Below are 22,199 nucleotides of genomic sequence, written 5' to 3' on the forward strand. Positions count from 1 at the left end.
ATCGAACGTCTCACCCTGGGGCTAGGCTTGACCCTGAAAAACCTCTGCCTTTCCCCCATTACACTGACTCTTCTGCTTCCAGACTTTTTTTTTTGTTTGTTTTTATTTATTTTATCCTTTTTTTGTTTTTTATTATTATTTTCTACTTGTCCTTAGCACGATCGACCAACTAAATGAAAGGCCTCACATCCGATGGTCGCCTTTTTGGTATAATGGTCGGGGTCCCCACTTATCAAAGCTGCAAACGTCTTCGCAACAGTCAAGGACTTAAGCATCCCTGCCGCTTTCATCCACAACAGAAGTGGACAGCCTCTTGCACAAACCCAAGACAAGAGGACTTTAATGGACCAGCTGCAAACTGCTCAGCCGGTCACCTGTTCTCCAGGTGAAAATCACTCTGCCACTCCTCCCCCCTTGTGGGAAAGTCCGTATTTCAGCTGAAAACGTATTCTAATGAAATTTTGAATTTTAGTTTAATGTTTAAACCTTAGTCACCGTTCGGTATTGCGAACCCTGTTTTATTTGCCTTAAGGATTAAATATAATTCATTATTTCTACCGGCTTTTACTTTTACTACCTTTTAGGTTTACAGTTTTAAATTTTAAAATTTCTTGAGGTATACTTTAAAATGGGGTTTAAATTTTAAAAGCTTGCAAGCATTTTTTGACCAATTGCGTTTGTTTTTAAAAGAGCTGGAAAATAATCCCCTTACCGTCTCATGAAAGAAAGGTTCGGATCTTCGCGCCGACGCCCAGAGACGCTCCGAGACCAGGAGCTCCTCCACATCCCTTGAAAATCCATTCGGGGTACCTGAGGCCGGATAACCTCTCCGGGCCGGCCAAAGCAGCTCCTGTCCCCGGACTCCCTCGCTCGTCGGTCGGAGATCTTGTTCGTTTACGCCAAATTGTTGTGGGAGGTTTGGGTGGAATATTAAACAATAGTAACTGAGTTCCCATCTTTACTAAATGACGAGACGGTGGTATAACGTTCCAGCACTTTTATTGAGAAACAGAGCAGAGATTCACATAGATGGAAAGTAATCGCACCCCACGGTTCCGCTGCAGTCTCTGTCTGCCCTGTCTCTGTCCGTGTCACTTTTCGGGCTTCCCCTAATACTGCACCGTGGCCTTCCCATGAGACAAAACAAAGACAGTCTATCGTAAACAATCAGTATCCCTCAGCAGCTGCAGCATTTGGCCTTGCAATCAGAAAACCGTGGATCTTATACACAGACATCAGGTCTCCAGGCCTCCTCTGTCCGAGTGGTGTGAGGCCATAGTGACTTCAGAATAATAATTCTTATAACAATAGGTAATAATTTTTTTGAAAATAAATTATAAAACTTACAGACAGGCACATAACACAGGGAACATGAGCACAACTGAACAGAGACCAAAACGGGGTTGCACTACGTGGGCTCTGACAACTAAGTACAGCTAAGCTGACTGAATATATGGGGGAGTAGACAGAAGGAAGGATTGGTGCAGCAATTAAGCGCAGACGAAATATGTAGAGGTAATTAAGCAGAGGGAGAGAGAGAGAGAGCAATGATATGACAGAGACAGGAGGGGAAGAGAACCTAAAAGGAATGCATGCAGAAGGACTAAATATAGCCAAAAGAACTCTCTAACTTAACTAAGAACAGGTTGGTAGGAAAATAAAGCTCTAACAGAGCTACTAAAATCATAATGAACAGAAACCGAATACAACAGGAACTGAAACTAACAGATTGATAAATAAATAAGGTGAGAACACATACCCAAACTGCAGGATCCCCAGGAGCCTAAGGGTTAATTTACCCTTCTGACAGTCGTCGATTTCATTAAATCAGTGGCATAAGCACAAATAGAAAAATAGTAGTTATGCTGTGTTCAATTTGTCTCAGAGGTTGGAACTCAGGTCTGGGAATTAAGTGTCAGCGTGCTCATTTCAGAACTTTTAGCACCTTTAATATGACATGTATCCTCTGTAATTCATGAAAAACATCAACAAATCAGTTAGGGTTTCTAAAAAGGCTGGAACAACCTGGCTACATAAGTGTGCACACCCTTAAAGGAGCAATAAGCAATATTTCACCACTGGGTGAAACTTGAGCACTGTCTGTAGACCAAAGCAAAATGTGAATCAAGCCGAGCCTTTCTCTACCTCGTTCCAGCACTCGGCACCCATCACCCCTTCTCACACATTGGCTTGTATGGGCCTATTTGCAAAGGATAAAAACACAACAAAACAGCATCACCTTTCAGAGGAACATGTCAAGTGAAGAAGAAAGTAACTCATCACTTTATAATGCTGTTAGTAAGAGAACATTGTGATCCAATAGGCATGCTCTCTGCCATGTTGTGCCTGGAAGTGACATTTTATGGGCAAGGAGTGGGTAAGCCCTAAGTGGCAGCTGTTCACGTGCACATACGTGCATGCGCTGTCGGACCGGCTATGTAAACAAGAGACTAGAGAACAACACAGAGAGACAGTGTGTTATGTTTAAAAGTCCATTTAAAAATATACCTTTAGTTATTCAAAATACTATGTTTTAGTTCTTTCTATCTAAAGTAATGAAATTTCTCTCATTGCTCCTTCAAAATAATATTTTGTTAAACCACATATTGACTCCAAAACAGCATGTAATGTTCTTTGGTGAGAGTCTGTCACCACAGCAGCTGTTAACTTGACAGTATGCTCAGACATTTAAAATCCACTGTATGCAGTTTGGATGTCACCAGTCAGGGTTTTATGAAAAATAAAATTCAAATTATAATAGTGGCTAAATAAAACGTTATCTAAAAGGGTTTTATAGATACTGTCTTTTTTTCCTGACCTTTTTTTGGAAACACTCAACAGAAACTCTGGTTACCTCGCTGCCTTCATATCAAAGTTCCCTTTACAGATGCACTGACTTCTTTACACCACGAGGGGGTGCAAGTGAGTAGCCTAAGCTGCAAGACCCAGCTCTGAGCTCGCTATCTCAGACAGCCTTCTGCTGAGCACCACTGATAATGTCACAGAAGCAGCGGTGCTGAACATCTGCCAGATGAACTTGGTGCTCTTTCCTCTCGTCTTCACCCTGACGCCGTTCCAACAATCTGACCCCAATCCAGCTCGACCAGAACCATTAGGGAAGAATGGAGGATCCCAGGCTCGGTGCTTAACAGGGAGTGTGTTGGTGAGATATAGAGACCAAGGGGGAAAGCAGCAAAAAGACAGAGGCGAAAGCTTTTGGAAATAGAAGCGAGGAATGAGTTTAAATCAAAATAAAACACAAACCAGACTTCCAAGAAAAGAAGTTTGTTTGTTTTATTCACTGGCGTGATTAAAATCATTCAGGGAATGCAGTGTTACACGTTGCTTGACCTAAATCACCACATTGTAAATCATATAAATCCCTCAGCAGTTGGTTAATTTTTCCTTTAACAGCTTGTTCACATTATTTCTTTTTTTTTACTTGGAACTGAAGCGTCCCTCACCCTCACTGTCCGTGTATTTCAGCTGAGGTAATGTACATCTTTTTACATTCTGACATTTCCGAACATCTCTTCAGTGTTTAAGATAATTGTGTGTTTTTTTATATATTGACTCAGTGTGTAATGTTATGGAGACTTGTGCAGAAAACACACACACTCATTCGTCTTCTTTCACAAATTTAGCGGTTCTCAAATTGTCACACACACTTTGTCAAAATGCAGCATTAATTACACTGCAGTTGAATGAGTGCTGCGTCCCTTGTGGGACCTGTGAGCAAAGGGAGAGTGTTGCTTTTTCAGCTGTGGTGAAAAAGGAGGAGTTTTGGAGGGGGGGGGGGCGTTCTGGCAGGCCTGACCACAGAGAAAGGAACGGAGCCGGGGCCATGGCCCAGGCCTGTGCTACTGACCCAAAGAGCAGACAGTAAACACTGGTTTTATGGACATTCTGCATGTGGTGGGTCTCCAGTGAGAGAGCTCTTGTGTTACATCCAGAAAAGTAGGTTAGACAGCTCAGTGACTCTGGCAGATAGGTAACCAACAACAGATCTGGGATTTAATGAAATTGGCATCCATGGTTGGTCAGAATTTTTTTTTTTTTTTAATGTTTCTTCTAACTTTTATTTTGAAACAAATAAATTCACAAAACATGTGAAAGTTTAAAACTATGCCTAATCTATTTTGCAGCCAAAGTTTATTTGGTCTTTGAATGTTTTTTTATTCATTTTCTGATTGAGCATCTTCAACATACATGTCTACACCTATAACGCTTTTGACACCATCCTGCAGACATTGTCTTGGATTTATATTTTTTATTGGTAGTGTAGTTGTAGCTCCTTTTTTTATTTTGATCATCTATTTTCCATTGTGCACTGTTTTTCCTTTTACTCCTTGTCATCTGTTAAATACCTGTTCCTATCTTACACTGTCAGTTCTGGTATAGTTTTCTAATCACTCTTGAGTATGGTCAGCTCTGTTTAGGTATCGTTCATCTTTATCAAGACTTTTCCCTGTACATGCAGTTCTTGTTATTTCACCTGTCAACATGCCTATGTATTGCTCGGCTGGGCTTAAGTTCTCCATGTGCCTTACTGGTTTGTTTTCCTTGAGTGTTACCTCCAGTCTTTCCATTTTTATTAAATCAGTTTCTCAGTGATCCTACCTCCTGCCTGTGTTTGGGTCCAACATCTCACTGAGTCATGCCACTTTTGGAATAACCTCATTTGTGCACAAATAAAACTTAATGCCACGGAACATTTACGGACAAAATGTCTTATCTTCATTATTTTTCATAGGTTCAACAAGGGAACAGTGTGTTTGTTTTTTAATTTCTCCCAAATGCCACCAGCAAGTAAATACACAGAGACTCTTGTAATTTTTTTTGAACAGCTATGAAATAAATGCGTCCTATTTCAACTGGACACATCAGCAGTGCTAGCAGCTAGCATACTTCTGCCCAGACAATGTCATGTCTGTGCACACATGACTGCAGTTCACCCCTTGGGAACAACCTCATTGTCAAATTTGCTCACAACACAATGGTCGGATGTACTGTATCTCAAATGGAGATGAGGCAGCCTACAGATAGAGGAGGTCCAGAAGCTAACCGCCTGGTGTTCAGAGAACAACCTGGCTCTGAACACCTTAAAACCAAGGAGCTAATCATGGACTTCAGGAGGCAGAAAACTGAACCAGGACCACTCTACATCAATAGTGTTGAGTGAATGTGTGGAGAGGGTAAATGCATCGAGGTTTCTTAGTGTCCTCGTCTCTGTCAATCTCTCATGGACAGAGCACATCAAGGCCGTCTTCAGGAAGGCTTAGCATCGTCAATGCCTCCTGAGAATCCTCAGGAAGAACAACCTGAACTCCAATCTACTGCTGACCTTCTGCTGGATGTCCATGGAGAGCATGCTGACGTACATTTTTACAGTATGGTACGGCAGCTGCACTGAGGCAGACAAGGGACGATTCCAGAGACTGAACACATTGGCTCACCTCACCTCCCCGTCGGACATCTAGAATACACTCCCTGCTGCTTTAGCAGAGGACAAAAACTCACCAAAGGCAGCTCACACCCCAGTTTTGGACTGTTTGATTTGTTGCCCTCCAGTAGGCACTACAGGTGAATCAAATCAAAAACCAGCAGGGTAATTAACAGTTTTTTCACGGGCCATAACTAAACTCACTAATGCACTGACCTCACCAAAATGCCTATTTATTGCCAATGCATGATTAGTTGAATGATGCAATGTAATAACGAATTCCTGTTTTTTTTCCAAAAGTTAAATTTTAAAGTTCCAAGTAGAAAAAAATATGAACACAAAGCTTCAGAGAAGTTGGATTTCCAAGAAAGAAAGGTTTCTCCTCAACCCTGACCTCACAGTCCAACGTTGGTGACTTATATTTGAAAACCTGGCTAAAGTGGATTTCTAATAATTTGTATTATTAGATTATTAGATTATTTACACACTCATACCTCATTTGGAACATGCAACTATAGTTTGTAAAAACACAAATATAAAGAATTATGCCATTCTTGCAATGGGTACCTAATTATGTTGCAAAATCAAGTAGCAAATTATAAAAATATGAGCATCACCCCCAAAGTTTTTCCGGTGAATGAAAAAAAATACTCCAAACGAAATGGAGGACAATACTTTCATTGACGTATACGGTCATTACCAGTTTTATGGTTCAAAAAATAGGGGAACAGAAACGGAAGTTCGAACCAATACTTGTGAAAATAGAAGAGCAGCTGCCCCACTTGCCCTATTCTTTGGTTGTTAGCTTGTATTGCTAACAGTAGCTAGATGGCCTGGACAGTTTCAGCACGTTTTATAGAAACATAAGTTATTATCAGTAATAGTTATTATAATAAACAGGTAACATATCACAGGGAGTTTATTAAAAATATATAATAAAATTCTGAACCATCCTTTCTAGCTGGGTTTTGTAATGTCTTAGCCAGATCCAAACTCTGGCTAAACCTTACTGTTGTAGGTCTACTACACAGGTAACACATTTGAGTATATTTTTTTAAAAATATCAATAAAATCAATGCCAACATTTCCTATGCGTACCACTAAAGGGCAGGCCAGGTACCACCAGTGGCACTTGCACCACAGTTTGAGAACCACGGTTGAGGCAATGGGAACAAAAGTAAGTTGGTGTGGATAAATGTATTTTATATAATATCTTGTAAAGTCAAAACTCGCAAAGTGCTGAACAATAAGAAAAGATCAAATCAGCATAACATACATTCTGAATAAATGAACTGTTTCTAAAACGCATCAACAGAATCAAGAGAGCGCAGAGATGAGGGCGACAAAGGAGGTAGATCTCCATCAGTCACTGCATCACCATCACAAATAAAACTTTGATACAATTTTAACATAAACAAAAGACAAACAGCTTAAACTCTTGATTTGATTTTTTTTTTTATTGCGGAGGTGTGAACTGGCTATGTCTTCCTGCGCCCTAGAAGTTCACATTAGATTTTCTGGGAAGAGGAAAAAGTCCAGAAATAAACCACTATATGCACGCACTGTGTCAGCGCGCGCGAGTCTGGGTGGGGGGCGTGGTCAAGGGGCGGCTCTCGTGGAGCAGCAAAGTTGAGGATAAAATGTGGACAAGTGATGCTTTAGCGGCTTTGGCGCAACACACCCACAAGAAGAAAGGCCGGTTTTTATTTTGGAGCTGCGGAGGAGAAAGAGAGGAGACCTTATTACATTTTTTTTTTGGTTGGTGTTAAAAAGGCAAGAACAGAGTCGGTCATATCCTCAAGCTGCACCTGAGCTGTGCAACTTTTATTTTTTTCACCCTGCAGCCGAAGTTTTCCTCTTCTCCGTCAAGTTCTGGACACCTGGGCACCATTCAAGTTCATTCAAGGTAAATTGGCTCCACTATCAGTTTCATCTCATTCATATCTATCTATCTATCTATCTATCTATCTATCTATCTATCTATCTATCTATCTATCTATCTATCTATCTATCTATCTATCTATCTATCTATCTATCTATCTATCTATCTATCTATCTATCTATCTATCTATCTATCTATCTGATCTTCCTATGCTTTCTGCATATTAACAGGTTCAAATAAGAAATACTTTTAGAAGTGTATGAGCCCCCGTTTGCTAGATTATTAAAACTCAGTGCAAGCCTCTTTAACCAGCATTTCTTCTGAATCATTTAAGACCATTTGTTTTGTTTGGAATTTAAAAGTAAGTCATAAACCCTTTCAAGGACAGCTTTGATGACTTTATTCCAGTCATTCCCAGCTTGCCAGTTTACACTCAGTGAACCCCCATTAGCTTTTTCCACAGCACCACCCCCGGACCATGTGTCTGCAAGCTAATCCACTTTCCCTACCAAGTTCAATATTGACACAAGTTATTCAGCAAATCTCAACGAGACCACTAATCCTTCCAATCACCCTCAGCTTTTCTCCCCCCTCCAGTGCCTGCTGGTTGAGTTTGAGAAGCCCACCACCGCTCCTTATCGTCGCCATTATCTCCAAGGATGACGTGGCTCAGAGGCGTGCCCCTGCTCCTGATGGTCCAAGCCTCCACGTCCATGGTGATGCTTCCAAACTCCACGGGATGGGATTCTATGCTGGAGAAGTACTTGGATGAGGACGGGGACTGGTGGGAAGCCAAGCAGAGGGGGAAGAGGGCCATCACCGACACGGACGCCCAGCTCATCCTGGATCTGCACAACAAGCTCCGAGGCCAGGTGTACCCCCCTGCCTCCAACATGGAGTACATGGTAGGTGCATGGCGGACTTAGAAAAGCAGGCATGAGCTGGTGTTAGATTCTGACTGTATAAGACCGTTTAGTGAAAACAAAGTGCTTTTTGCCAGAATCACAGCATTTTTAATACTTAAAATGAAAATGTATAACATGACTTAAATTGCTTTAGATTAAAATATAGCAGAACCAAATATTTCCATTACAGCAACAAAAGCAATAAATACCACATTGATTATTAAAGTTATTATCTTATCATCTGTAACATGTATTTATCATTTTTGAGTTTATGCATACTTAGAATTTCCTATCTTGAGTGGAATATATAACCAAACAGTGGAAGTTGTCTGCTTTCAACAAAGGGAGGTTTTGCGCATTGCCTTTTTTGTGACAGTGTATGCAGCACATCTGGCTCTGACAGCAGATCATTATTGCAAAATGTTCCATAGACTTCTAAAAATTACTGAAATGTTGTACTTATAAGGCCATATTTTGCTGTTAAGAGTTAAATTATCAATGCACTTCCTCTGCAGATTCTTCTTCTGCTTTCAGATGTCGAATACAGGCAGATTTGAAGTACAGCGACATACAGTGTGTAAAAACGTTGCTGCGTATCTCAAGCGAAGACATAAAAGTCAGAATTTCTCGAGACATATGGCACACAAATATCTTTACTCTATGCGTCATACAGCTGGAGAAAACTCAGTTCACTCCTGGAGTTTCTCTGGTTTCTCATTAAAAGCAAAACAAGGAAGTAAACTGTAACAAATGTGTGATGGACAAAATCTGTGCTTATGATGCCTCAGCGAAAGTATAGTAACATTTTAAAACTTCAGTTTACCTTTATGCTGGTAATTGGTCCAGGCCTGCTCGGATGGGAAATTTTTTTTAGATTTATGCCTGCTAATATGTGTATCTATTGGGGATGTGCCAATCAATTGGCAAATTTCCCCTTTGAAAATTAGCAGGTGAAATTCTGAAAAATTAGTTTTTTTTTCTCATCAGTAAACGCATTAAAACTAAAACCTCCCTCCGTTTTCAGTCTATGAATACATACACTGACGTCAAATACTTGGAGGCCCTTTTTTGAGTTTGGTAAAAATCAGATAAAGCTTAGGGGTTTAGGCTCTAATGCATAAATTGAAATAACCTTGTACTTATTTAGTTTTCTGTTAGATGCAGATAAACCCATCAAAGAACCTGCGTTCCCTTTTTATTCCTTCAAGAGTTACATAAAATTGCAATTGTCAGGTTAGAATAAAAAAATATCGACCTTTAAGTGTTGAAAACCTGTGAGCTTCATAACTCGGTGAGCTGACCCAGTCACCAGACCCCTTGGCACTATGTGGTTTTACTTTGCTCACACTTGCAAAGGGCCAGCCTCTGAAGCACCTTTGCACATGAACTCGTAACTTTTTACCCCTGTGACTCTGGGGTTTCTCTGCAAAAACAGAAGAATTTCACCAACTTGCCAATAATCACATTTCTGTAGTGTTCTTGTCCCCCCTTTCAACCCCAACGCTCAGGCTCGGAGATTTGTTTGACTTTATCCTTTGGCCATCACGTGTTTGTGCAGCGCCAGATCGCTTTTCACAGTGCAATTAGAATCAAGAGTGCAGCACAGAGGGCCTTGTTTTACCAGCTGTCTAACCCCCCCCCCCCCTGGCTGAACACGCCGCACCTTGTAACGCACATCTGGATTTTTTCCAGATCACATACCCTGTGTAGGCACAGCCATTAACAACACATCTCAGGTAAAAGAAAGAAAAATCAATACAATGTGCAGACAGTAATGAGGTTTTATCACCCTTTCTTCCGCACTTAAAGAGCAACAGAACAAAAGCTGGTATTATTCTCCAGTACAGTCAAATAAACAGTTCCTCCTGAGGGCAGTTGCTGGACTGTGTAATTGTGTAATTGAGAGGTTAGGCTTGAGGACCCCTCATAGGTCTGGGCAGAGGCACATGGGTGTGAAAAAGTGCTGAGTTAGGGAGAGTGCAGCTCATTCCACCATCTCCAGTTACAGTAGGCTGTTTTTTTTTTTTTTTTTTTAAAGCTGCGGGGGCACAGTGGGGTTAAACATGGAGAGGTATGCAACAAGAGGATGTGAGGTATGACACAGAGAGGGAAAGATAACTGGGAATAAAGGATAAACAGAAAGTGGTGGGAAGTAAAAAGAGAAAAGTAGGCAAGTGCGAAAATAGATCCTCACAGTATGAAATTCTGGAGGGAAAATAGTGTGAATAGTGCAAATAAACCGCAGACCATAGGCAAAAGACCCTGTTTAGATGCTGGCTGAAACTGGTAAGACTCTCATTAGCCACAATGAAACAAGTCCTGTACCAACATGGGCTCAAAGACCACTCGACGAAGAAGAAACCATTGCTCCAAAACAAACAGAAGAAGCCAGATTAGAGATTTCAAATGTACTGTGTTCCCTGATCTCATTAAACCAAAATTGATCATTTGCATGCTTCCCCCTTTTTCCTCCTGATTGCATTAGGAGGAAAAAAGGGGGAAGAATAATGAACCATTAGGCTTACCATTGATCTATCCAACATAACCTGTCTCTTTTTTGAAATTATATCAATTAAAATTGATTTTTAGTAAGCTAAAAGTGACACTATCCATTCCAGCTATCTGATTTATCAGGGGCTTTTATGGGGATACATCTAAGTGTGAAAATGACACTTTTGGGCATGCATTCAAAATGACTTCCCAGCGTCCATGCTTTATTACCAGAAAAGAAAATGTGCTTAGCTCTTAAGCATTCACTATACATTAGTAACTATGTTAGGGTAAGGTTTCTTTGATGGCATCTTATCAAAAGAATGTGAAACCATAGGCACAGTTTTGAAACCACAGTTTTTAAAAACCTACATATACCTTCGTACCGGTAACTATTCGTACTTGAGAAAGAGAAAAGGCCCTATTGTACGTCGAAGGAAGGGGGGGGGGGGGATAACACAGTTTTTGCAGTTGTAATTGTCAATATTTGAGGTACTGGTCAGCTATCCAGGTCCTATCCTTCAGTGACTGATTTCCACTTTATTTCAACCGCTGTCACTTTTGAGAAACCTCAAAGCTTCACTGTGGTGGAACACTTCATGGAAGTACTCGGCTGTGTTCCAGTTGCACACTCATGCATGCAGAGATGCACAAATCCGTGTGCACCCGGAGAACCGTTTGCCCATTAGCTCTCCTATTGTCTTCCATTGTATTAAACCACAACCCCAGTGACCCTCGAAGGCAATCATCGAAGATAACATCAGTTCAGCGCCGCTCCTTTATCTCCCCCTTCATATGCCTCTTCTTTACCTCCCCTCCCTTCCTTATTATTTCTCTTTCTCCCTGCTTCTCTCTTCCTTATCCCTGTGGCTCCGTTCCCATTCTGTCATTATCCAACAGTGAGGTCCTAAAAATTCCCTGAATAAGCATTAGCTCTGCAGTGGCTTCAGTACGAGGACAGCAGTTCTGTCTCTCACTCAGATGTTGACCCACAGGTATAAACAGGAAGGGGGTGGGTGCGTTTGAAGCAGTGGAAGATGAACAGAAGACATCTTGGGCAGGGTAAAGAGCCCCACCTTTCTTCATGTTTAACTTGGCCTTGCTGCATCACACCCCGGGTCTGAGGTGGTGGTACTGTTAGTGATTTATGACAAAGAGCTACTGATACATTTTTGCCCAGGAGGAATCTTTCTTTTCAGTAAATTTGGAAGGCGTTCAGACAATATTTAAGCTGAGGGCTTAGCTATTTTCTGGCTACTACTTATTCGTTTTGGCTCAAAGATTTTTTCTGAAACCTAAAAGTCAGCTGTGAGATCCACAACTTCCAGTATTTTGAATATCTAGATTGATGAGCCAGTGATGCTCAAAGGATCTCCACAGGAGGGTGCCAGAGAGCATTCAGAACAGATGTTCAGAACTCATTCTCTGACTCCAGAGCAGGATTACCAGCTCAAAACTTTGACTTTAAAGGATTGCTCCAAACAATTTACTGTGCTGCACAAGGAGTCCACATCACAGTTTTACCTCCATTGACACCTGAAGGTATGTATCTTCAGCCCCTTTGATGTGCAGCATCCTTATTTTATAATTGCTTGTAAGACCACCATACCTTGATTTTTCTTATTTTGCTTTCCTTGAGAATGCCTCGTTCTGGCTCCTTCAGTCAGGGGGTCAAGGGATCAACACCGCCCCACAAAGAGATTCATGGCAGAAATTACTCCCTGGACATCTGGAACAGCATGGACACCTCTGGGGATGTAAATAAAGAGAATCCCCGTCACACAACATTTGTTGGACTATCTTTTGAAAAAAATAAAATAAAATTTTCATCCCAGTGAAAATGTTTACTGGCAAAGAAAACATTTTTGTTCTTCTAGTCTTTCTTTAACCTTCCTCTGGTGTTAGCTTTCTGCTGCCATCTGTAGTGTTAGCGGGTCATTTTGGACCCGTGTATTAAATCAGCCATAAAATACCCTAAAAACAATCTTTTATCATCCAATGTTTTCTTAACTCTTGTTTAGCTGGTTGGGCTCCCTTATCCATGAAAAGATTGGTATTAATATTTTTTTGTGGCCCACTGGACCTTTGTTTTAACAGCATATCTTCTCCTCATTGTTGCATCCTGTGAATTGGAGATGTGTACTCTGCAAGTCACCACCTCTACACTCAAATGGCTTGACAAGCCTGGACATGTCTCCCTTTGTTTGTTCTTGCAAAAAAGCAAAGAGAAAAGCCCCTAAATGAAGCTCAAGTGGTTGGAGGAAGAGGCTGTTGGTTGACTGTGTGTTCATGATTTAATTTTGGGCATTTTTTATTGTTTTATAATAGAAAATCTTAACCGGGTCACAAATGACCTGAACACCACAAAAGTCATTTTTTTCACCAGAGCACTTTATAATTTAGTAAAAAAAAAAAAAAATGATTTTACTTTGTTTAAATGGAAGTCCCTGACAAAGTCAAAAAGTTTCAACTCAAAAAACAAATGTATGAAGTGCTTTTATGCATGTTAAAACTCAAAACGGGTCCGTCGGGACCCTAACACCATAGGAAGGTTAAATAATATTTAAGGACAGGGTTTAATTCTGGAAAGTCAGATCACTTTACCAGATTCTCTGGCTTTTTTAAGAGGACTGTAGGAACAGTATGTGTTAAGAACTGATAAACAGAGAACCCGATATTCAAATCTGACACGGTGTTGTGCTTTTAAAAAGATTTATTAATAAAGAAACAGAACCTAGTGCAGGAGGGAAAAAAGGGGATCAGGTCCAAGAAGCAGGCAGGAGAAGGCTGACAGGCCCAAAGAGCTTGGCTAGAATCAGGATCATGAAACAGTCCAGGTCGTGTCAGTTCTGGAAACGGGAACCCATGCCGAAGCCTAGAGTACTTGTAATCACATTGAGGCCCTTAGTACTTGGAGTCAAAACAAGGTCCTGGGAGTTGAGGCCGTCGTAAGAGCTCACAACGCCCTTCATAGACTGAATGTAACACCACCTGGATCCCCTCATTGAAACTCTCAGGAGCTAGGACAGGAGGAAGTTCATCTTGGAATCTCTCATCAGAGAGCTCTGGAACCATGACAGGACAATGTCTCTGCTGGTTCTGTGAAGTGGGATTGCCAGCCTGGATCCCTCGATGGCAGCCTCTCGTGTCATCTCCTCCACCCGCAAGGGAGAAGGCAGAATCCCAAGATCTCAAAGTAAGTTCTTCATCGCCTCCTCCCTGTGCAGCTGGACTTAGCTGTCCAGTATAATCATTGCACCAGAGCGCAAAACCCGTGCCTGCGACGGGTTTAATGTTTGTTGCAAACTGATAAGCACAGAACCCAAAATTCAAACCTGACATGGTGTTGTTTTGGTTCGGATGTAGGCTCGACACCTCTTGCTTTCATCACTGCTGGTATGTCCCGCCTTAACCCACAATGCTGTGATGTGACTGACCTGACCAAATTGGTTCGTGTGTTCGTGGATGCAGAAATACCGTCTTAATTCAGCTTGCAGACAAGGTTGTAGTCCAGGTTGTGTCCAGAAAATCAGAGAGTCGATGAGGTGTCCGAGCGAGGCAAGGCGAGACAGGGATGGCTTTCAAATTCAAAACAGGTTTCTGTGGAGCCGCAGAATATAAAGGCATGTGAGCAGGCGAAAAGTTCTGGGTAATTGAGCTGCTTCAGATGAGAATGATGACAGGTGTAGCAGATCACACTAATACAAGATGCAGTGAGAGGAGACTGAGGGAGCAGGCAGACAGCAGAGTCAAAAACATGCCAGTATGATGGTTCTGAAACCATAACTTGAACTTTAAACTCATGTAAATATTGATAGAGGTAACTGTCTCATGCATATTCGGGGCCCTAATACATTTTATTTGGATAATGCTAATTGGTCCTGCAAATCACTTGTTCAGCCTGGTCTAAGATAATCTTGCATCTTTTTATTTTTATTTCTGATCAGTCAGCCATTTCCAAACCCTTCTTGTAGCCAATCAATTTATTTTTTTTCTGAGATGACGTTTCTCCAAACCCACATAGGGCAAAACAGTAGTTCTTTAGATCAACCAGAATGTTACTGAAAGTAACAAAAATCTAATTTCTGCCATTTAAAGGATCTTTATCATAAAGTTGCTCCATCTGAATAAGTTTTAAAATGTGTTGTGTGCTGTCTTTTTCCTCGCCTTTTCTGCATAATTTACTCAAGACAGCTAGAATGCAGCATTTAAAAGACTGAATGGCCAGTAGATCAAAACCAGATAAGTTCACAGTTTTTTTTTTATTATTCTATTATTTTGGGTTCATGAGAGAGAAAGTAAAGCATTTTCATCTTTCCATTTTCCCTCCCAAGCATTATACCCCATCCTCTCTTTGTTTCTTTGCTTTATTATCCCAGTTCCCATATCTTTTTGCCACCTCTCAGTATTTCTCAGTATGGTCCATTGACTACATGCAGGAAACTCGTACTTGCATAGGAAGTGGCCTTTGTATGTTGTGAGGGCAGCCAGACATACAAAGTGAAAAGAAAATGTGGAGGAAAAAAAAAATCCAGACTGCAAATGAAGTGTTAAGTGAAATAAACAATGCCATGTGCGTGGCGCTGAAAAATGTTAGCAGGGGTGGGGGGTGGGTTTCTTCGAAGTAGCACTGTCAGAGCAGACGGTGAGCAGGATCGGGTTTGTGGTTAGGCGGTTACTCCTGCTCGGGTAGCTGCACAAACAACAGCAGCTTGACAACCTGACTGTACACTGTACAGACTCTACAGCTGAAAAGAAATGTGAAAGTAATTTAGACTGTAGAGCTGAGTGATTTCCTTTAGCAGTTTTGCACTAATGATGACTATGCACTGCTCTTGAGTGTTTCTTGCAAGTTAACTGACAAAAATGTCATCTGTTTTAGAACAATTTCATTTCAGAAGGATGGACTCCCAAAAAAAATGACTACAAAGCGCAAACAAATCTAAATCTATCTAAATTCCTCACACCTTTGAGATGATCCTTATGTGAAGTGATAGTCCCTACATTATTTATTCATTGCAGGGCAGAAAATACTTTCTAAAACTGTTTGTAAAGAGAATACCTGGACAAACCTACAACAGTTTGACAATGGTCCAAGAAGCCAATTGACTATAAATATTTTGCGACAATCTTTTAGCATAATGCCTTGAACACATAAGACAACATAAGATAAGACACACAGACAGTTGTACACAATTATTAGCAATGAAAAAAAGAAGAAGAAGAATAACTAACCAGTCTTATCTAGTTAGAAGATAAAAGTAAATACCAGAGTAAATATTGCACACACTTTCAACATGTACACAAGCTACAGTATTTCTTATAATGCTTCAGCATTATACCCTTACACATCACTGAAGATGACATATACACATCACACAAAGGTGTCACTGCTGGGGAATTTGTGCAACTCAAAAGTGAAAGTTTTGTTTTTCTTTTTTTGATAAGAACTTGTCAGTTGGGACCAGAGGAAATTAGTCACCTAGCTATAAATGCACCTATCTAAATGCTAATATTCATTAATATTTTGTTAAAGTTACCGCACTCTGCTGGCAGTTAAACAGCCTGGTGAGACCTCCCTTTTTTAACCCTTAGGCAAACTCCACTTGTTGCATAATAGTTTTAAAGGAATAACGCTAGACACAGAATAGTATACTTTAACATATTTAATCTAACAAAGCAGAGGGATGTTTACAGCTTCAGTGCTGGACTCTCATACATAAAACAATGTGAGACAAGTAGAAATCCGGACATGAGAGTGCCAACCCTCTCGCTTACATCAGCTTATATGGATTAGCAAAGACCTGCTCCAGGATTGGTCAATTCTTCCCATGTTGTCTTCTGGAATACGTGTTTTGCCTTCTGCAAGGGTGCAGAAACTCAGTTTACATGCATTAGGCTTGCATTTAAAGGCCACAGTGAGCATATTGATTTAAAAAGGGTCACATTCATGTTTTCTATTTTGACCCTGAAGTAGCAACATGGAGACAGGCAGTAAATGAAAAGAGTTCTTTATTGAAAGTTTGGGTAGTGGGATGACGAATAGTTTCTGAAACTGGGGACCGGGCTACTTGGAGGGCTCTGGTGATAGGTGGACAGCGGTGAGCACCAACAGCAAGCAGGGAGGTTAGATAGTAGAGCAGAGGCTGACTTATGGGTTTGATGGATGGTAGAGTCCAGGAGGGGCCACTGTAAGCTGTGAGCTGTGCCTTCCAGACTTCCAGAGTGTGGTGGATAGCTTGTTTGTGAGGAGCATTGGAGGGTGGACAGGTTACGGTGGTCAGGTAAATGACTCGAGACACTATTGGAGTTGGAGAAGTCGAGGTAGCCAGAAGTGCCAGGCAGGCTCTTGGGAATTGTAACTGGAGCAAGAACGGAGAATCTTCTCAGGAGGTGGCAGTGAGAACAACCCAGGACAGGTTCCCACTTCCAATGGTATCGCTCTGGAGCTAATACTCTGATGCCTTCCTTCTGTCTTCTGGCTCTTTAAATGTTCCTCTTAAAGAGCCAGGGGGAGATGAATAACACCTGTCTGGCTCTCCTCCTGTCACACCCTGCTGGAGAGAGGTAAAGATGCACCACACAACCACCAACAGCCTGAAAACAGACCAGGAAGTTGGATAGTCCTCACAGAGACAATGCAGAGTGTTCTCGAGTTGCTGGTTCATCTGCTCACATTGACTGTTGGTTTTAGGATGGAATGCTGTTGAGAGGTTGACCTTTACATAGTCTTGGGCGATGTGGCACCAAGGTTTGTTGGGAGCGGTGAGAGGTTACAGGATACCAGAAAAAGGTTTATCAGTGTTTTTGTGCTTAGCACAGGTGGGAAAGGTAGCAACACATTTGATGACGTCTTTGTTAAGGGATGGCCACCAGAAGTACCTACAGAGGAGGCCAATGGAGCGGCAGGTACCAGGATGACCCGAGAACTTGAAAGAATGAGCCCATTGGATGACTCTGGATCTGACAGATGAGGGAACATAGCTACAGTTGGGGGAAGGGGCCTATGGCGGAGTGTGGTGGATAGCTCTGTGGTGGAGAGCGCTGGAGGGAGGACAGGTTACGGTTGTCAGGTGGAGGACTTGGGATGCCAACGGAGTCGGAGGAGGTAGCCAGAAGTGCCAGGAAGGCTCTTGGGATTTGGAGCTAGAGCAAGAATGCAGGATTTTTTTCAGGAGGTGATGGTGAGAATGACCCAGGCCAGGATTTCGGGTGGCAATGGTATCACTCTGGGAGAACTAATACTATAACACCTTCTATCCATCTTCTGCCTCCTTAAATTCTCCTCTAATCAGGTGAAGATGAAGAGCACCTGTGTGGCTGTGTCCCTGTCACACACTGCTGGAGAAAGATTGACCCTAACCCTAACCCTAACCACACAATCACCAACAGTCTGAACACAGACCTGCATACCTGACAAAAAGTGGTCAATCAGAACCTAAATAAATGCTTATAATTACCCAGCATTGACTGCTTTAGAGGTGATCCAGAGTTGATGCAGACTGAGGTAGTCACAATAGTGGGGCTCACTCCATTTTTCAGCTATTATTGTTAGAGCAGGTTTAAAACCAATTCTCTCACACATTGTTCAAGTTTATTACTATCACAAACACTCTTACCCTGGGCTCACACTGAATGCTGTGCAGCTACAGTTCCGGCGCCGCAAGGAACCTAAACAAAAAAAATCAATGTGTCCAGTCACGTCAGTTGCATGCGGTTGTGGTTCCGGTTACCGAGTCCGTGTGGCACTGCAAAAAATTGCACAGTATGAAAGTTTAAACGGACGCCACAGCGGTTACCGGATCAAGCTTCTGAATTTCACCAGCTAAACATAAGCTAAACAGAAAATGTGGGCCGCTAGACAGAATAAAGTTCCAGTGAATTTCAGAAAAAATCACCGTACCAACTTAGGTAGCTTGACTAGTGTAAACAAAATGGTGCCACAAAAACGCAAGGAAATGGAGAGGCTTTGGAGAATAAATTACGATATTTAAGCACATAGATAGCAAGTTATGCCCTAAAAATTAAAACCATGACTGTTTTTTAATCATTTATGAGGGATAGCAACAGAAAGGACCACATGAACTTCTGTTCTGGCCAGTACCGTTTCCGCAGTTGGAGCTGCAGCTCGCTTTGGAGCTGTGTGAATCAGGGTTTGCAGAAAACTGGAATGGGATCAGGTTTGCAACCCGCACCAGATTCAATGTAAGCCTGAGGTAATTCATTTTTATGCACCAACCTGTGACCTGGGAACTAAAAGGTGTGTGATTACAGGAACATACTGTCCTTCAGAGGAATTACAGCTGTGTTATTCTAATGTTCCATTAGAACATTTAGCAGCTGCTTCAAGTAGCTATCCACATTCCCAGAACTTCACTGCTAGCCAGAGAGAAATAATGTGAAAAATTCATATGTATGGAGGGTATTACTTAACCGAATTAATTTTAATTTTCCTTTTTGATTAATTTAGCATCAGTTTTGAAAGAAAACCTGTTGAGGATGAGGATGCTGGTAAGCAGCAATAAACTAAAAGATTTTTACTTTGAAAAATGTATCAAGATATAGTTAGCGAGGAGATGAGTGAAGCTACTTAGAACGTCATCATATGGGTCTAACTAATCACTGACCACAGAGTAAAGCCTAAAGGCGAGTAGATATCCCCACTTATTTCCGGTTCCCTTACCTGGCATTGATAAACCTTATGTTCTATTATCATCTCTGTTTCTAAGTGACTTTGGATAAGGCTTTCCGACTCTTCAACATATTCGGCAAACTGACACTGTTTGTTTTTGTCTCTTTTTCCTCTGGCCAGGTATGGGACACAGAGCTGGAACGTTCAGCTGAGGAATGGGCAGAGACCTGTCTATGGGAGCATGGTCCTGCAAGTTTACTACCACAGATCGGACAGAACCTGGGTGTGCACTGGGGAAGGTAAATAATCTGTCAATAAGATCCCTCCAGACTTTCACCTTATAAAACAGTTAGAATCTGGTGTAAAAGATCAGCTTTTCCTTTGTGTGATTAAATGAACTCCAAAAAAGGCATTACAAGTGAAATAGGTTTTTCCATTCCCTCTGTGATATTGTTTACATTTCTTCTTACACAGTATAGGCCATATATGATAGAATACTGTTTTACTTCAGCATTTGTCTGACATGACTGTTCCATTTTCATGTGAAACACACAATTTAATAATGTGGGACTGTGAAATGAAACTAAGCTCTTTATTTCAAGTCCAAACAGGGGTTCTTGCCCAATGTGAAGCACAAAATATTGGGTTCACAAAAACAATAATTGTTTCATGAATCTAAAACTAAGGTTTAAAGTATGTCGGTTCAAGATAGAAGTGTTTGCTCCGGGTTTGACAAGTGAATTTGAGTTAGGGTCAACACAACAACACCCTAGCATATGAGCCATATGCCCTATATCAAACAATTTTATTGAGTACTCACATGCAAATAATTCTAATAATTTAGAATATAATAAGCCTTCACTGCTTTAAACTATCAGCTTTAATATATTATTATATTGAAGAGCTTCTGAAGGTGTTCACCCACTGCGGGCGAGAACCTGAAAGCCTAAAAACCCACACTGCTACCTAAAAGACAAGTAGGTTTACATAGCGGAGACACTCCCTGGTTTGTTTGTTTGTTTTCATTTTCCTTTGACCCCATTTTAAATAGCTCTCAAATACATCAGTGCTCCACATAAGAGAATCCTGTTTCAGCACCTAATCCCTTCACCTCACTGTCAAGATGCTTGAGTTTAATCAATTTACTCATCAACACCTGATCCCAGGCCAGTGGCCTTGGTAACCAAGCAGTGGTGGCCCATCAGAATCATCATAACAGTTGTGGGAAAACTGGGGTGTTCATACGTGTTTAGCAATAGCACATCACAGAGATTGTTTAGGTGAAATAAGAGCAATGTATTTCCCTTAGGTTGCAAGTAAGTGCATTTTTCTTTATCATGTGTTCAACTTTTACTGAATATGTAGGAGAAAATACACCAGACACATTACAGCACGTAAGCGCAGCAAAGCATCATGAGTGCATCCTACATGTAGGTTAGCTTTCTGGTTTGATCAGTCAAGATATTTACACTAGATGCATAATATGTGCATTCATTGTGCATTATTCCGCTAGATTGCACCTAAATTAGGTTTAAGTTCTAATTTCACTCATGTTTTCACTCATGACAAGGAATAAACAAGGAAACAACATTCTGTGTCAAAGTTCACTTCAGAAAGTATCCCAAAATAATAGTTGAGTCTCAGTTTGGTCACAAGGTGATAGAAGTCACCTTGTTGTTGACGCTGTTGATTGCTGCACTCGTTGTTGACAAACTCTCTTCCTTTCCTCGTCAACTAGCAGAAGGAAGGCCAAGGTGCGCCTTCTATTTGGTGCTCTTTCCATGTGGTGAATAGTCTTCTCTGCGCTTGTATACGAAGCTGTGGAGTGTATTTTGCAGCGTCTGGTGTAAATTTCCGTTTTTAAAAACACGTACATAAGCCACGCGGCTTACGTTACATGCCCAGTGTATTCACTTCTTGTTTACTTTATGTAACTCCATTACTCCCCCCTTAATATTCCATTGACCATGTGAAACCATGTGAAACAATAAGCCACTGTTTTTTGACCTATAAAACTTACTGATGTTGTCAGGTATCGCCCCCCTACGTTCCATGTGCAGGCCTGGTACGATGAAGTGAAAGATTACTCCTTCCCTTACCCTCAGGAGTGTAATCCCTACTGCCCGTTCAAATGCTCCGGGCCCGTTTGCACACATTACACACAGGTAATCCTCCCGCCTTTACTTATTCAAGGCTGATTTCTGTCAGCTGTTTTTGCCCTAATGTAAATTATGGCATTGCTTTGCAGCTGGTGTGGGCCACGAGCAGCCGAATTGGCTGTGCGGTCAACCTCTGCTACAACATGAATGTGTGGGGACAAAATTGGGAGAAAGCTGTATACCTCGTCTGCAACTATTCACCGAAGTAGGCGCACCATTATGAAGTCATAGTAGGAAGTTTGATTAAAAATAACGGTGTTGAGTTTTATAATATATTGATTATGTAACAGGGGAAATTGGTGGGGACATGCCCCCTACAAACATGGGACCCCATGCTCATCATGTCCTCCAAGCTATGGAGGAGGATGCAAGGACAATCTTTGCCACAAAGGTATCCAGGACCCACACTGAAAAGAATCCAAACAAAAGTCTCTTGAAGCAACTCATTGTTCCTTGTTTGTGTGTCTTTAGTTGAAGTTGACAGATCCAACCATTTGCACGAAGAAGCAGAGGAAAGCAACTTTATTGAACCAGAGGGCCCTCGAGGCACAAAACCCTGGTCTCGGGTCTCCAAGCCTGCACCTCCCAGCCTTCCTGCCCCAGCCCTGGCCCCCACCGAGCCCCACAACGAGGACCAGCAGAAGAATGATGTGGTCAACATTCAGCAGATGTGTAAGTTGCCATTTAA

At 41.5% G+C, this 22,199-nt stretch overlaps 1 protein-coding gene and 1 long non-coding RNA gene across 3 annotated transcripts in view; one reads left to right on the forward strand and one right to left on the reverse strand.

The window, feature by feature from the left end:
- Positions 1–6,972: 6,972 nt before the first annotated feature.
- On the reverse strand, positions 6,973–14,328 carry LOC118556908. The gene is made up of 3 exons (XR_004927477.1): positions 14,198–14,328; positions 12,330–12,469; positions 6,973–7,157 (listed from the first exon to the last, which is right to left on the reverse strand). It is a non-coding gene; the product is annotated as an uncharacterized LOC118556908 (long non-coding RNA).
- Positions 7,105–22,199, forward strand: part of crispld1a (cysteine-rich secretory protein LCCL domain containing 1a) — a 32,324-nt gene continuing 17,229 nt past the window's right edge. Inside the window, exons 1-7 of one of the 2 annotated variants that reach the window (XM_012857364.3) lie at positions 7,105–7,349; positions 7,905–8,230; positions 19,533–19,651; positions 21,385–21,517; positions 21,601–21,716; positions 21,802–21,902; positions 21,983–22,183. In XM_012857364.3, the coding sequence (XP_012712818.2) occupies positions 7,985–8,230; positions 19,533–19,651; positions 21,385–21,517; positions 21,601–21,716; positions 21,802–21,902; positions 21,983–22,183 (916 nt within the window). In that variant the 5' untranslated portion in view covers positions 7,105–7,349; positions 7,905–7,984. The remainder of the gene's footprint in view (positions 7,350–7,904; positions 8,231–19,532; positions 19,652–21,384; positions 21,518–21,600; positions 21,717–21,801; positions 21,903–21,982; positions 22,184–22,199) is intronic. The other variant, XM_012857363.3, reaches the window with a different exon arrangement.

Source organism: Fundulus heteroclitus, chromosome 21 (genome assembly GCF_011125445.2).
Source record: "Fundulus heteroclitus isolate FHET01 chromosome 21, MU-UCD_Fhet_4.1, whole genome shotgun sequence".
Classification (NCBI taxonomy): domain Eukaryota; kingdom Metazoa; phylum Chordata; class Actinopteri; order Cyprinodontiformes; family Fundulidae; genus Fundulus; species Fundulus heteroclitus.